Source organism: Calliphora vicina, chromosome 5, assembly GCF_958450345.1.
Source record: "Calliphora vicina chromosome 5, idCalVici1.1, whole genome shotgun sequence".
NCBI classification, from domain to species: Eukaryota; Metazoa; Arthropoda; class Insecta; order Diptera; family Calliphoridae; genus Calliphora; species Calliphora vicina.
The window spans coordinates 89,154,421-89,170,479 of NC_088784.1; the positions used below are offsets into that span (position 1 = coordinate 89,154,421).

Consider the following 16,059-nt stretch of genomic DNA (forward strand, 5'->3'; position numbering starts at 1 on the left):
AATGAAGACCAAGAATTGGAGGCGTTACTCCATGAAGATTGTTGTCAAAGTCGGCAAGACTAGCTACACAAGCAGCAATTTCACAACGTTTGCGAGCAGCAAGATTCATCCAAAAGCAAGGAAATTTGGGTACCATACGAATTGAAGCCGAGAGACATTGGAGGACGATTTTGCATGTCCGAAATTATGCTTGAACGCTATAAAAGAAAATCAGTTTTGCACCAAATCATTACATGTAATTGGATCCATTACGGTAACTCGAAGAGTAAGAGATCGTTTGTGAAGCCAGGCCAACCAGCCGAATCGACATCAAAGCCAAATATCCATTACGCTAAGGTAATGCTCTTTATTTGATGGGATCTCAAGTGGTTATGATTACACTCGTTCTAGAACTAGTTATGTTAGAACAAGTTCTGAAAATTTTCCTGAGAATATAACTTTTTTTAAACCAAAAAAATATTTTGAACTTAATAAATAAAAAAACTTTTAATTGGTTACTCTTACTATATATAGATAAGTTTAAATACAAATATTACAAAAACATCAAAAGCTTTTAGCCAAATATTAAGAATTTTAAGCTTAAAGGAAATAAATATAACTAAAATTTTCAAAATCTAATTAAAGCTTCGGAAAGCTAGTCAGAACGAAACAAGCTTAAATAAAAGTTCTAACAAAATAAAATAAATTATAAAAAGCTTCAAATAAAAGCTTCGGAAAACTACTCAGAACTAAACAAGCTTAAATAAAATTCAAAGTTTTAAACAAATTAAGTAAATTATATGAAGCTTCAAATAAAAGCTTCGGAAAGCTATTCAGAACGAAACAAGCTTAAATAAAAATCAAAGTTTTAACAAAATCAAGTAAATTCTAAGAAGATTTTAGAAGAAAATTTCGATTTTTCTAAAATTTCTCTACCAAAAGTATTTTTAGAATTGAAACAAAAACAATTTAATAAATTAAGATTTAAAATAATTAAACTGTTCAAGGATTTTGCAAAAAAAGAACAGGAAATATTTAAAATTAAAATTTGTTTATTTGGGTTCAAGGACGGCAAAAGCTCAAAGGGTTTAAAGGCCTTTAAAGCATGGTGTTTTAAAAGAATAAGGGAGACATTTCAATATTTACAAATATGTCTTGAAGCTTTATAATTTTTAAAGGATCCTACAGATTTATAAGTATATATGTTACAAAAAGCTTTTCTTTATTAGGTCTCAACAAAGCGTCCTCTACATGTAGATACAATTTTAATCTAAATAAAATAAAACTCACCTGGTTGCACAATTTTTAGTCGAGCCGCTGCCTGAACACTGCCAGCCGGATTGGTGCCCACACATTGAAACATGCCGGCATCGGATTGCAATAAGCCCATTATGCGTAAATTATGACCACCCACCAACTGCATGTAGTCATTGGGCGTTATGAAGTCACCATTTTTCAGCCATTTAATAATGGGTTTTGGCTTGCCTCTAATCGCACATTCCAGTTCCAATTCCTCTTTTTCAAAGGCTGCTTTATCCTTAGGACTTTGTATGAATTTGGGAGGTACCTGAACTTGCACCGTTGCTTGAGCATCCAAAGAATCGACGGTGTTTGAGGCACGACACTGATAATTGCCCGAATCTATATCTTCGGCTGATGATATTTGCAAAGAACCCGTACCAATTATGGAAAATCTCGAATCGAGATCACTTAAATCCAATTCTTCACCATTACGCAGCCATTTAATTTGAGGTTTGGGCACACCATTGGCCACACAATCCAGTGTCACCACATCGCCTTCTTTGACGGTTTGTGGTGAGGGACCCACCAAAAAAGCCGGTGCTGTGGGACTTTCACCGGTTTCGGGTACTTTTTTAATATTTAAATTAGTTTTACTACTTAAACGGGAAATGGAGCCCGAGGTAACATTGCAATAGTAGACACCACGATCATTGAAATTGACTTCATCAATTTCTAAAGCACCATTTGGCAAAATAACCATGCGCAATTTATCCAATTGCATTGGCATATCATCCTTGAACCACTGTACAATATGTTTCATGCCCTGTTGCAATTGACCAATCATGCAACGAAAATAGGCCGTTTGTCCAGGCAGTAGGTAGGTTTCAATGAAATCTTGATTTAAATCTGGCAGCCGAGCTATGGATACTATGGCTGAGCGACTGACAATGGTGCCAATGCCATCGACGTATAAAAGACATTGATAGGAACCCGTCAAGCCACGATTTTCTTCCACTGAACTGATGTATAGTGAACCGTTTTTAAGTTGATTACGAAATGTATCGCCTACAATACCCAAGTCTTGGCCATCCGGACCACGCCATCTGATATTGGGCGCTACTTTCTGATTCTTGCCAATAACAGCTGTGCCAGCACATTGCAGCAAAACCGAATGGCCTTCGGGCACCACAACATCCTGTGGTTCTGTGGTAAAGGTAAGAGCTGCAATGAAAAAGTAAAAAAATAAAATATTAGAAGAAGTTTTTAACTTTATAACAATTTTTTTCTTTAATTTAAGTTTTATCTATTTATCTAAATATACCAAATTGAGAACAATGTGACTCAATACTAAATAACACAATTCTGCAAACTAAATCTTTTCTTAATTAAGAAGTATTTTATCTTGTTTATTATGCTTTAAATCAATAGTGTTTTACTGCATTTAACAGTTTATAGACCATTATAATAAAAAAATTTATTTTGAAATCGATTGGTTTTTAATTAATTGCCACACACATGAATTGATTTTGTTATAGACATACCAATACAGGCTAGTGTCGTCTGTGCTAAACCAATATATAAAGAAGATATTAGGATACGAATAGGTCGAAGTTTAAATACCCTAAATATTAATACACATAGAGCGGAAACTAGAAAAAATCAAACAAAAAATTACTCAAAATAATTACACATATGAGTGTTGTTTTCGTTTTCACCACTCAAGTTTTTGACAACTGAGTTAGGTCTTTGACAACAAAGTTTCCGCTCTATGTAAATTTCTCTATTCCCTAAACTTAGTAGAACAATTTCTTTAAATACACTTGGATTTATTTAATTCGATTTTAAAAATATTCTGTTGATTATTTTGAATACTTAAGACAAAAACAATTATTTATCTATTGATCGATTTTGTTGATTTTGTGACAGATCTGTGCCCCCAGAATTTAATCATTTATGTTCGAAATTATTTGGGGTCTTCGGATAGTTCATTTTACTCCAATCCAATATATATAGGAATCTAGAATATATACTTTATGTAGACACAAATGAAAATTGTAGAAATTACAAACGAAATGACAAACCTATCATTAATGGTGAAGAGTACACAAATAGATGTTTCCAACTCCATTAGAAACTTAAGTATTTCCCTCTTGCCTATAGCATATAAAGTCATAAAAATATTATGGTCAAATTAAAATTGAAACATAAAAGAAAATGTTATATTTGTTAGCAAACATCCCAAACATTGCAAAACTTTGCCTCTAATATTTGTTCAAGTTGTAAAAATTTAATCTTCTACATTGTGTGGTTTATGGTCAAACAAATGGGTTTCTTACTTTATAGGCTCAAGTGTGATTTTCTTTTATTGACCAGTCTCTGATAATGATGCAAGGGCTATCTAGTTAAAGACTTTAAAGATGTAAAATTTTGTTCTAAAATTCATTTTGCATAAATGTTTTAAGTTTAATTGTGACATATTGTTGTCTGTATGACATCATTTAATAGATAGTTTCATGAATATTTGATGACAAAATATGTACACATGTAAAGACATTAACGAATCCTTAGTGGCCACAATAATAATTATGTTTACCATGTTGAAGATAACTATAAATAAAGGGTGTATAAATATGTAGTGTATATTTTTGAGATAATAAAAATGAAAGGCCTTTTTGCAATTTCCATAAAAAATTTGTTTGATAAATTTTAAAAACTGATTATGACTTCAGTGGTAAACAGTTGCCTTCCAATAAGTATTCAAATGTTATAACTTATTAAAGCTAATTGTTCTTTCATGAGACTCTTGATGGAGAAATGGATATTGTCTTAGCGAGGTGCTAGATCGTATCTACGAAAAATAAAAAAAAACTCCCCATTCCAAGGTTTTATGGAACGGGGTGGTTAGTTTATTAACCACCATGGCGATTGGCATTAAAAATAATTATGATACAAGTTTGTATAAATTTTTTTGAAAGCTAATCATTTTAACAAAAGTCTTGACAAATCCCAAAATTAGGATTTTTTAGTTTTTTGTCTATATTATCCATACTAGGGGTGGGGAGATCGAAGCCTTTTTACAAAATAATTAAGAACATATTGGGCCATCTAAAATGGATTACTATATTTTAATACCGACTATGCGATTTTAGAATTTTTGCCATAAATTTGAATTTTATATAAAAAATAGGCGTATTTTGGATGGACGTGGTTCCCTCGGTATAGACAATTTTCAAATTGTTTTTCATTTAAGATATTTGATGTAAAGTTGGCTTTTCAAAAAGTATAAATTTTTTATACATCTTCTAAGAAATTTTTTAGATAAATTATAAAAAGATAAAAGTTCTTTTTTCCCAAAAAACTAGCGAAAAATTACTTTTTTTATTTTCAAATTCAAAAGCATATAACTTTGGACTCAGTAATGATTTTTAAACAATTCTTTTTTTCTTTGACATATACGTTTGTTTTTAGTCCAATAAAAGAAAAATAGAATAAAATCGAGAAATATTTGGAACCGCTGTTATCAAAAAACTGGAGTAGGCTGGGTAAAAATGTTGAAAATTTAATTTTCAAATCCGAATATCTCCTAAGCTAAAAGTGTTTATTGATAACTACGACAAGGTTTTTTTTGTAGTGCTCGGCGAGGAGATTCTATATATGTATTATTTCTTTAAATCGGAGCAAACGAAGAAATAGTATTGTATTAAATATTTAACATACCCGAGTTGTCTTACTTTGGGAAGCCCTGCCCGCGCCCTTGGTGGGCCCATGTGGTCCTAATTCAAAACTTTAACTCGACAATACCTCCTCTCTTCGCATGTCAAATTTCCTTAAAATCGGACCAACCATTTAGAAGTTACAGATTTATTTCCCTGTTTTTTATACCCTTCACCTTCGTGATAAGTTTGTCAATCCGTTTGTAATTTCCACAATATAATTTTCCGATCCTATAAAGTATATATATTCTGGATCCTTATAGATAGCGGAGTCGATTAAGATATGTCTGTCTGTCCGTCTCTCTGTTGAAATCAATTTTCTGAAGACCCCAGATATCTTCGGGATCGAAATCTTCAATAATTCTGTCAGACATGATTTCGAGAAGTTTCCTATTTAAAATCAGCAAAATCGGTACACAAATGGCTGAGATATGAGGAAAAAACCAGAACAACCTCGATTTTTGACCTATATCTGGATTACTAAGTCATTAATATAGACAATATGGATATCTAATGAGAGATATTTCAAAGACCTTTGCAACGACGTATATAAGACCATAGAAAGTTGGACCTACAATGAGTCAAAATCGGAAACAAATTTTAACCTGAATTTTTTTTCACCAAAAAAAAAATTGAAAAAACAAATTTTTTTTTAAATTAAAAAAAAAAAATTTTAAATTTAAAAAATTTTATGATTGTGAAATCTGATTTTCAGAAATATCTGTATCTTTTATTCAATATCGAATAAGGGAATCGCTATATTAAAAACTAGCACGTTCGAATAAGTATTCGCTAGTATACTAATGCATAAATTAGTTCCCAGATATCCAGATAATGTTATAAATAGCACTACTTGCAAATCACTAATTTGGCTTGTTTAAAATCTAATATCTTTTTGCCTAACCCTTTTTAATATAACTACAGCATAGTGTTAGAAATATAATTAAAATGTTATGTATTTCTAACAGATATGCAGAATTCTATAATAGCTACAAATAAAACATTAGATACAAAACAAGCAAACACAGTTCTAAGAGATAAAATTAAAAAAAATAAAAATACAATTAACGCATTCAAACTGAAAGTGGTGACTGACTAAGACAACGGCAAACAAAAGACTGGAAATGACATTAAAAAAAAAGAACGAACTGTTTTAAATGGCAAACAGGCAGGAAACTAGTTAAGAAATTTTTACACCTCATTAGTAATAGTTCAAAAACAACAATAACGAGTATAAGAGACATGTTAAAAACAATATGGAGTTAGAGTTTTAATTAAAGTTAATGCCAAGTTTAACGGAAAAGTAAAATTAACTATAGGCAGAGGTGTAGGTATAAGTATTAAGTGGAGGGGTTATGAAGAAAGTGATATACATTTTTCTTAATAATTTACATCTAGCAAAGACATAACACAATTTTATTCATGAAAATATATTTAGGAAATTTGGGAGTTTTAAATGTTTAAAATCAGTTTGGTAATTTTAAACTACTCAAAATCGCCCGAATTGAACTCTACGCTGTCTAAAGTACACGTTCAGAAAGATAATCACTATTCATCTGAATAGCAGCTCGCTTGATATTTACGGTGTTCAATTTGAAAACAATGTGTTGTCTTGTCTCTTCATAACCATTTGTTTACAAATTGTAAACGTAGGATGTTGAAAAAGTGACAGCGTATGGTGTCAAAATGACAACAATTGTTGTCGATTTTGCAACGTCGATTTTCCCTCAATGTAGGCTGTAAATAGTGGACAATAGTGTTTGAAATAGAATCAACCATGAAATAGTTCTGTGTTATGGAATTTTTGCATTGAAATAATTCTACTTTTTAGTGTAAAATTAGTCTACCACTCTGTCTATTGACATTTGTCATGTTTTGTAAATTAAAATTATAATATAGTAGTTTTATCTTTGTTGTAAAAAAAACGCATGTCTGCTTTTAGGCGTTAAGGACATTTATCTATGACATAAAGTCAGTGTGGGTACATATATAATAAGTATGTTTGTATATGAGTATGAATAATTATCCAGCACCCAGCAGTTAAGCAAGTAGTCAATGTATCCCTTATAGACAGTAATAGTCAAACATGTCTGATCACTTGGCTACATATATAATAATGATTTGGGTCATTTAACAAGTATGTGCTGTTAGAATTGCTGAGAGAAGTCAATTGGATACTTTATACATCCCTGGTAATTTATCGAGAAGACAATTGTCACTAAAGTGTCTCCAAGTAATCTAGAGTGTAGTCACTTTAACGGTTTATTTTGTACTGCACTTTAAAAAGTAGTTATTTTACCCACCAGAAGTAATCTATTGGAGAGTTGTCCAATCGGTCATTGGACTGTTTATGAGATATTTTTTTAACTGACTATTTGATGTCAATTAGCACCTGTAGATGTTAAAATAACTAGTTCTGTAGCTGCTATGAGAATCCAATGCGTTGTTTACTTTGGACCAACTATCAGACAGTAGCATTGTATTCCAAAAGGGTCAATTGACCCCCTGCTTAGGACATACAAGTGTTAAAGTAACTAGTCATGTAGCTAGTTATGTTACCAGTTGTCAACCTAAAGGATGGGTAAAATCACTAGTTCGCGAAAGTCTCCTAGAACTGCTGGGTACTTTTCTTATTTTTGCTTTTGTTTTTTTTTATAACGAAAAAACTAAAAATAAAGTTTTTATCTCATTTTTGCATTATTCCATTATAACTACACTTAGACTGGAGAATGAATTCTAAGTTAAGAATAAAAGAAAATTAGTTTTCATGGCATTTTTAATAAAACAGTTAAAAAGGAAAAAAAAATACTTTTAGTCTCACAACCAGAGATAAGAACTAAATAAAACAAAGCAAAAATAATATTATTGCAACATACTCGTACTAAATTCTAATTGAAATTTAATTTATTAAATTTTTAGTTAAATAAATCTTAAATTGCTTTAGAGAAAAACTAAATTCTTGTTAATTTTCAGTTTCAACACCCGCATGTTTGCTATTAGAAAGATATACATGATTAAATTTCCACAAATTAAATGGGGGAAGATGCATTATAATTCATGTATAGATATGATTTTATTGACATCAGAGTTTCATGTTACAAATTATTAAAATTGACAACCACAAATAAAGGTTTATTGAACTTTCTATGCATATTTCTAATAAGGGTTTAGCTTTACATATGTATGTTCATTTACTTCAACATTTTGTTATTTATGACATATTAGTTAATTAAAAAATTTAAATTTATAATTGAATTTGAAACATTGAACGTTTAATGAAAACAAAATGAGATGTCAATGTAAGAAAATCATATATTAATTTAATTAATTGTAACATGATAATTTGAAATATATTAAAATTATTGACATATTCTATATGACATCCCAATAGTCAAGCAAGTAGTCAATATAGACAGTAATTGTCACTAATATCTGAGTACTTGGATATTTGCAATTGATGTATTTTGGTTGATTTGTAGTGTAAAGACAAATCAATTGGTTACTTTATACATCCCATGTAATCTAGAGTGAAGACAATTGTCACTTAAATGTCTCTATGTAATCTAGAGTGTAGTCAATTTAAACGTTTATTTTTTTATGCACAATTTTATGAGTAATTCGTACAAACAGTTAACTGTAATTCTCATACAGTTTATTTTCTTTTTGTTTAAGTATACTGACATCCCATGAAGTCAATTGTCACTTAAGTGTCTCTAAGTAACCTAGAGTGTATTCACTTTAACGGTTTATTTTGTACAGCACTTTAAAAAGTAGTTATTTTACCCACCCGAATTGATCTATTGGAGAGTTGTTAGAGGATGGTTTGTCTACAAGCAATCGGTTATTGGACTATCTATGATAAAGTAACCAGTTAGGTAGCTAGTTAGGAAAATGACTATATTGTTACGAAATTGTACTTGAATTCAAATATAACGATTTTAACGGCTGATTTGCATAATGCTTTCAAACAGCTGTGCCTCTCAAACTGTAACATATCTGTGGGCATTATTAACATTGAATAAAAGCTTTGAGTTGATCATTGATCTTAGGTATAGCAACGCTGAATGTTTGCTGCAACTCGTATATTCGAATTCGAATATACGAGCTTTGACAGTTAAAGAACATCGTAGAAAGTTCACCAGAGATGTCGTGTGTATTCGAAAGCTCTAGAATATACGAGCTTTGAAAGTTACAGAACAATCTAGAGTGCAGATGGCAGTGTTATAAATAGTGGCAGAGGTTGCAGTCGTGAGTGCGTTTATCAGAGACGCTATTCGAATAAACATCAACTGTGTGCCTTAAAGTGTGCTGTATTTTCAAGTGAATTCGTGTACATTATAAAGTGTGTCTGTATTTCTGCGAATTTATAAACGTGTATAAAAAAACATTGAGTGACTATTTAATTCTGTGGTTGTTGTACATTTTAAATAAATAAAGAGTTGTTACAATTTTTAAACTACTAAACGGCTTTTATTTGCAATCAAAAGTTTCCGGTTTATTTAAAGGAAATAAACCAACGTTTTGAAAAGGTTAAAACGTAACAATATGTAACCGGTATGTGAATCCAATGCGTTGACTACTTTGGTCCAGCTAATCCAAAAGGGTCAATTGACTCCATGCATAGGACATGCACGTGTTAAAATAACTAGTCACGTAACTAGCTATGTAACTAGTTGTCACCCTAAATGATGGGATATGCAAATGTTACAAACACACAGAGAAAACAGATTATTAGAATTTGTTGCCTATCGAATGATTCGGTTACACACATAGTATTTTTTGGTTCCATCAACAGAAAGTCAGTTGATAAAGAAGAATATCGGTTGAAGCAAGCAAACTTTTTTACTCCTTCTAAAATATTGTAGCCACAACTGTAAAATTTGGTCACTAAGGCAGAATCATTCGATTGGCTAAAAATTTGGATACCTCTAAAATAATTACGGTCATTCTTTAAATAATGAAATATTATCATAGCCTCAATATATTAATAATAAATCTTGTAAAACCTTGTAATAAATCTTCATATTTTCTTCGAAACTGTAATTCATTTAAGCACTACAACATGTCAATTTTATTACAATTTCAATTCTAAATTAACAATTATTTGCCTTGCCAGACATTTTACAAACTCCACATTTTGATGATATTTTAATTATTTAAATTAATTGATAAAGAATAAGCAGAATAACAGACTTTCAACAACAACTAATTTATTTGTGTTTTTCTTTAACGACAAAAGCAGGAAAGAAGGAAACTCAAACCCAATAAAAATATTTAATTGCACTAGTTTGAGACACAAAATCCTGTTAAGTGAATTGCAATTTCTCCCCAGCTTAAAATTAATGAACAAATATATACATAATGTTTGAATGAGTGACTGAATGAATGACTGAATAAATGACTGAATGCAAAATGGCACATTAAGAAATTGAGGGGTGTTCAGGCATGTAACATCGAATGAAAGCAAAATACAGGCTTTTATTATGTTTTCAACAATATTGAAGGAAGAAAAAAAACTACATTTGGAGAAATGTATATAAACATAGAAAAGACACACCAATCACCATAGTAGATATAAATTTGTCTGGCTTATTTTACTTAATGAAGATATTACTTTGCATTTAAGCAAGAAAGACGATGTCTAAATTACCAGCCAAGATGTTGAGATGATGAAAAAGGCACTAAGAGACATTTTATATAAACAGCAATATTTTGCTAAGTTTATCACAGATGCATATATGTATAATCAAAAACCAATCAGCCTAATTATGAAAAAAAAATCCCAGGGAGTGTTCCATCGGTTTCCACGAGCGAGAGATGATTTGTTCGATTCAGAAGTGATGATTTTGACACGGAAGACAAAGATCGCCCAGGCCAGCCATACAAATTTGAAGACCAAGAATTGGAGGCATTACTCCATGAAGATTATTGTTAAACTCAACAAGAGCTTGCAAAATCATTGGAAGCTACTCAAGCAGTAATTTCAAAACGTTTGCGGGCAGTAGGATTCATCCAAACGAAGGAAAATTGGGTACCATACTAATTGAAGCCGAGAGACCTTGAACGATAGTTGTGATGAAAAATGGATCCATTACGATGACCCTAAGCGTAAGAGAGCACCATGTGAAGCCTGGCCAATGACACCAAAGCCAAATATCCAGGGAGCAAACATGTCCTAACTATTATGAGCTGCAATACCTGTTAAATGTATTTAGAATGAAGTGGTTGGGAAGTTTTGCCTCACCCGCTTTATAGTCCAGACCATGCCCCGACCAACTACTATTTGTTTCAATCGATGCAGAACGCTCTATGAGATACGCCTCACTTCAGAATAGAGTAACCGAAACTGAAATGTTTCGTTGACCTCAAAAGATGAGTAGTTCTTTTGGCTCGGAACCAATATGTTGCCAGAAAGAAAGATTGGAAAATGTCATATCTAATACAAATACCGCATTTTTAAGTCACCTAATAATTGTCTTGAGACAAGACCAAAAGAGAAATATTGGCCAATAAAAGAGGAAATCAATAGAGTTTTGTTTAATCAAAGAAGTGAGATCGAAAAAACCTTAACACACGTTTTTCCTTAAAACATTTAACCCAAATATTATTTGATTTTTGATGAATTATGTTCATTTGTTGTTAATCTGATTAAAATGAGTGACGAGAGAAAAGTGCTTATTAAAATTATTAAATATTTTCAACAAAATTCAACTTGGTCCTACAAAAAGTTGGCCAAACAATCAAAGGTCTGCCGTCAAACTGATTCCAATGTTATTAAACAGTATCGGAAGAACTTGTCCGTTGATAGAAAACCAGGTTCAGGCCACATGATGTTTCTAAAGCCAATAAATAGAAAGCATTTTCAAAGAGCTCCCAATACGTCCGTTAGGAAAGCAGCCCGGTTAGCTCAGTACTCCGACTATTTTGTGCGAAAAGTTAAAGCCAATGCAGGTTAACCACATACAAGGCTCAAAAAGTTCCTGACAGGACAAAGACAGAGAAAGGAAATTGAAGTAAAATTTTTTAAAAACAAGTAAGAGTCAAGCAAGTCTGGGCCGAATCTTATATACCCTTCACCAAATTATACTTCAAAATACAAATTTTTAATATTTTTAGGTAAACTAAATTTATTTTTTGTTTTTAATTTTTTGAAAAATTTTTTTTTTTAAATTTTAGGTGAAAAAAAAATTCGGGTTTTATTTTTTCCTATTTTGACCCATTGTAGGTCCAACTTACTATGGTCTTATATACGTCGTTGCAAAGGTTTTTAAAATATCTATTATTAAATATCCATATTGTCTATATTAATGACTTAGTAATCCAGATATAGGTCAAAATTACTTAGGTCAAAAATCTAGGTTGTCCTGGTTTTTACCTCATATCTCATATCTCTCTCATTAGTGGACCGATTTTGCTGATTTTAAATAGGAAACTTCTCGAAAGCATGTCAGACAGAATTATTGAAGATTTAGATCCCGAAGATATCTGGGGTCATCAGAAAATTGATTTCAACAGACAGACAGACGGACATGGCTCAATCGACTCCGCTATCTAACGTATGTTATAGAAAATTTTTCGCAGCTTCCGGGTCAATATACTTATGTTGCTGATGCTCGAGGGAATGTTGTAGACAAGTTTAGGATCCAAAAGCAGAAAATTTTCCCAAAAAGTTCTTGGTATGAATACCGAAATTTACATCAAGGAATTTTTATAAAAGAGGATGCTTCCATTCATGAGACTGTTAATGTGTCCACTTATTTTTGGCTTGATTTGGCTTCCCGTCACTATGGTAAGCAAGGTCTTCAGTGGTACAAGAACAATAATGTGGTATTTGTACAAAGAGAGGCAAACCCTCCAATCTGCCTGTAACTAAGACCAGTGGAGAGATATTGGGCTATTGTTAAATGAGAATTGAAGAGCTCAATAAAGGTGTCCAAAAGTGGTTTCTTTTTATACCCTTCACCTTCGTGAGAAGGGTTTATATAAGTTTGTCATTCCGTTTGTAATTTCTACATTTTTCATTTCTGACCCTATAAAGTATATATATTCTGGATCCTTATAGATAGCGGAGTCAATTTTCTGAAGACCCCAGATATCTTCGGGATCCAAATCTTCAATAATCAGACATGCTTTCGAGAATTTTGCTATTTACAATCAGCAAAATCGGTCCACAAATGGCTGAGATATGAGGAAAAAACCAAGACAACCTCGATTTTTGACCTATATTTGGATTACTAAGACATTAATATAGACAATTTTACACAAAAAAAAATTTGAAAAACAAAACAAAAATTTAAAATTTAAAAAAAAATTTAAAAAATTTTAAATAACAATCGAAAAAATTTTTTTTCCAAAAAATGAAAAAAACAACTAGAAAAAAATTCAATTTTGTTTACCTAAAAATATTTAAAATTTTGAAGTATAATTTGGTGAAGGGTATATAAGATTCGGCACAGCCGAATATACTAGCACTCTTACTTGTTTATTAACATTTATGTATGTAAAGATTTTTTCGATCTCACTCCTTATATATTAGAACCATACCTAGAGCTATTTGTCATCGATATATACATGAACTTTTGAACTATTAATATTATAAATTCTTGTCAGTTAAGCTCTTATTCACGTAAGCCACATTCAACATTTGTGAGAAAAAAACTGTAAATGACATCTTTATTTTAGTGAACAAAAACTAAATGAAAAATGAAAAAGATTTTACGATGGCAAATTTGTTTATTTTTTCACTTTGAGCTAAAAAGGAAAAAAAATCTTCTTGTTTAAATAGTGTTGAGTCATTTGAGATTTAGTTTTTCCTGCTTCTCTTTTCAATACAATTAAATTGAATCAAATGAAATCAAATCAAAATCGTTGGTTGGTTGGTCATCCGTTCATACGTACGTTTTGATTTAAATAATAATAATTATTAGCCTTTTCCGTTTGAACTAATTTATAAATGAGTTTTTTTTTGCTCATGTATTTAAAAGAATATTTAGTTCTTTCTTTTTTAGTTTTGCATGGTAGGAAATAAACATGAAAAGAATTTATATTTATCGTAATTGGTTGGTTGGGACTCAGGCACACAGCTGAGTTGAGAATCTTTGTAATTAAATTAAATTTCATTTATTTTCTTAAATGTGAATGTGAAAAAAATCCAACAATTGAAAGAAATTAATTAAATAATTTAAGATTTATATTTTAAACTCGAGCCTCCCCAAAAGTCAAAAACTTTAAAGAGGTTTTGATTTGTATACAATAAAAACAATAACACAAAATTGACTTGTTAAGTGTGTATGTATGTATTTCAAAATAAATAACAAAAAACGTCATCATCTTCAGCATCATAAATTCATTATTAGATTCCTTTTTGACAGCGCATCTGAATTGGCTGTTGGTTTTGTGGAATAAATCTCAGCTGTGTAAATGTTGGCTAATTAAAGCTACAGCTTCATCAAACCCTTTCAAAATCAGCAACACAAAAAAAAATAAATAAACCCTGATGCCTCAAAACAAATGCATTTTGAATTTGTGCAACTGTTTGTGTTTGAATTAAAGTATCCCAACATCGATGCTAAACAAGGTCGGTCGGTCGCTCGTTCTTCGATAATTTGTTTAACAAAAAAAAAAAGAAGAAATATAATGGAAAAAAACCTCATGCAGATTATTTCACTCAACTTTTATATGGCTAGCAATGGGTTGTATAAAGGCTTGAGTTTGCTGGCTCTTAATTGACCTGGGTGGGTGTTAATGGGTTTTGTATTAAAAATATTGAACTTTTTTTTCTTGTTTAGATTTAGTTTTTCCAAGTAGGAGAAGAAAGAAGCTGAAATATAAATTACTTTGAAAGTGAGGAGGTAGACCTCATTTTCCTCTTTTTTTGTTGTTGTTGGAAATGTCGTTGCTGTTTCTGTTGTTGTCATGACTAATTAAAACAAGCCTCATGCTGTAAGACATTTTAAGGGGACCAGCTATGAATCCATTAAAGAAGAATTTGATTAGTTGCAGGAAGCTACATAAGTAGGTAATAGAACATTTTATTACTTAACAAAAAAGAGAGCTACATATACTCGGTTGTGTCGACTCTTTTATACCCTTCACCAACGTATAAGGAGTGAGATCGAACAAATCTTAATATACATAAATTTTATTAGGAAAGAAACCACTATATTTACAGTTTTTCTTTTTTTTATTTGATTGAAATTATTATTACAACTTCCAAAAAATATTTTTTGTATAGTTCTAATCAATAGTGATGAATGAATTTATGAACCTTTTCCGGAAATCCTTCCAGTAAGATTTTTATAGTGATTTCAGTAGCTTTGTTCGAACAGGTAGCCCATCTCCTTTCAAAATCGACCACACTTTTGGACACCTTTTTTGTGCTCTTCAATTTTCTTTTAACAAGAGCCCAATATCTCTCCACTGGCCTTAGCTCCAGGCAGTTTGGAGGATTTGAATCTCTTGGTACAAATACCACATTATTGTTCTTTTACCACTCAAGACCTGGCTTAACATAGTGACAGGATGCCAAATCAGGGCCAAAAATAAGTGAACACATTGAGAAGTCTTATGAATGGAAACATCATATTTTGTAAACATTCCTTGTTGTAAATTTTGGTATTTATAGAGCTCTTTGTAACAAATGTTTGGCTTCTTTTGCCACAACTGCATATTGCTTGCCATACCAAGAACTTTTCGGGAAAATTTTCTGCTTTTGGGTCCTAAACCTTTCTACAACATTTCCACGAGCATCAGCAACATACGCGGAAGTTGCGACAAAATTTCCATACGTGCGTTTCGTCACACATTAGACCCGGTCCACACTGTGAAACATTTGCTGCAAAACATTTTTAAATTCTCTTTTGAAACTGCATTCGTGTCCACACAGTGAAGTTTTTGGTTTTTCAGTTTTTGACATTTCTGTACATAGAAAAAAGTATATTTCAATTCAAACCATATTGAACTGGTTTCAATTATTTCATAATTAAATCAAGTATTCATTTGGTCAAAAACAAAATTTCTTGATATTTTCTATTGAATTTTGAGTTTTGAATTTGATAATTTTGACAATTGAATATACAATTTTCGTTATTGGTTGAAATTTGAATACAAAAATTATTGAATATAT

At 31.2% G+C, this 16,059-nt stretch overlaps 1 protein-coding gene across 2 annotated transcripts in view; it reads right to left on the reverse strand.

Annotated features, from left to right (window-relative positions):
- fra (frazzled) overlaps positions 1 to 16,059 on the reverse strand; it is a 227,666-nt gene that overhangs the window by 11,027 nt on the left and 200,580 nt on the right. For both annotated transcript variants that reach the window (XM_065511595.1, XM_065511594.1), the window contains exon 2: positions 1,270 to 2,442. In XM_065511595.1, the coding sequence (XP_065367667.1) occupies positions 1,270 to 2,442 (1,173 nt within the window). The remainder of the gene's footprint in view (positions 1 to 1,269; positions 2,443 to 16,059) is intronic.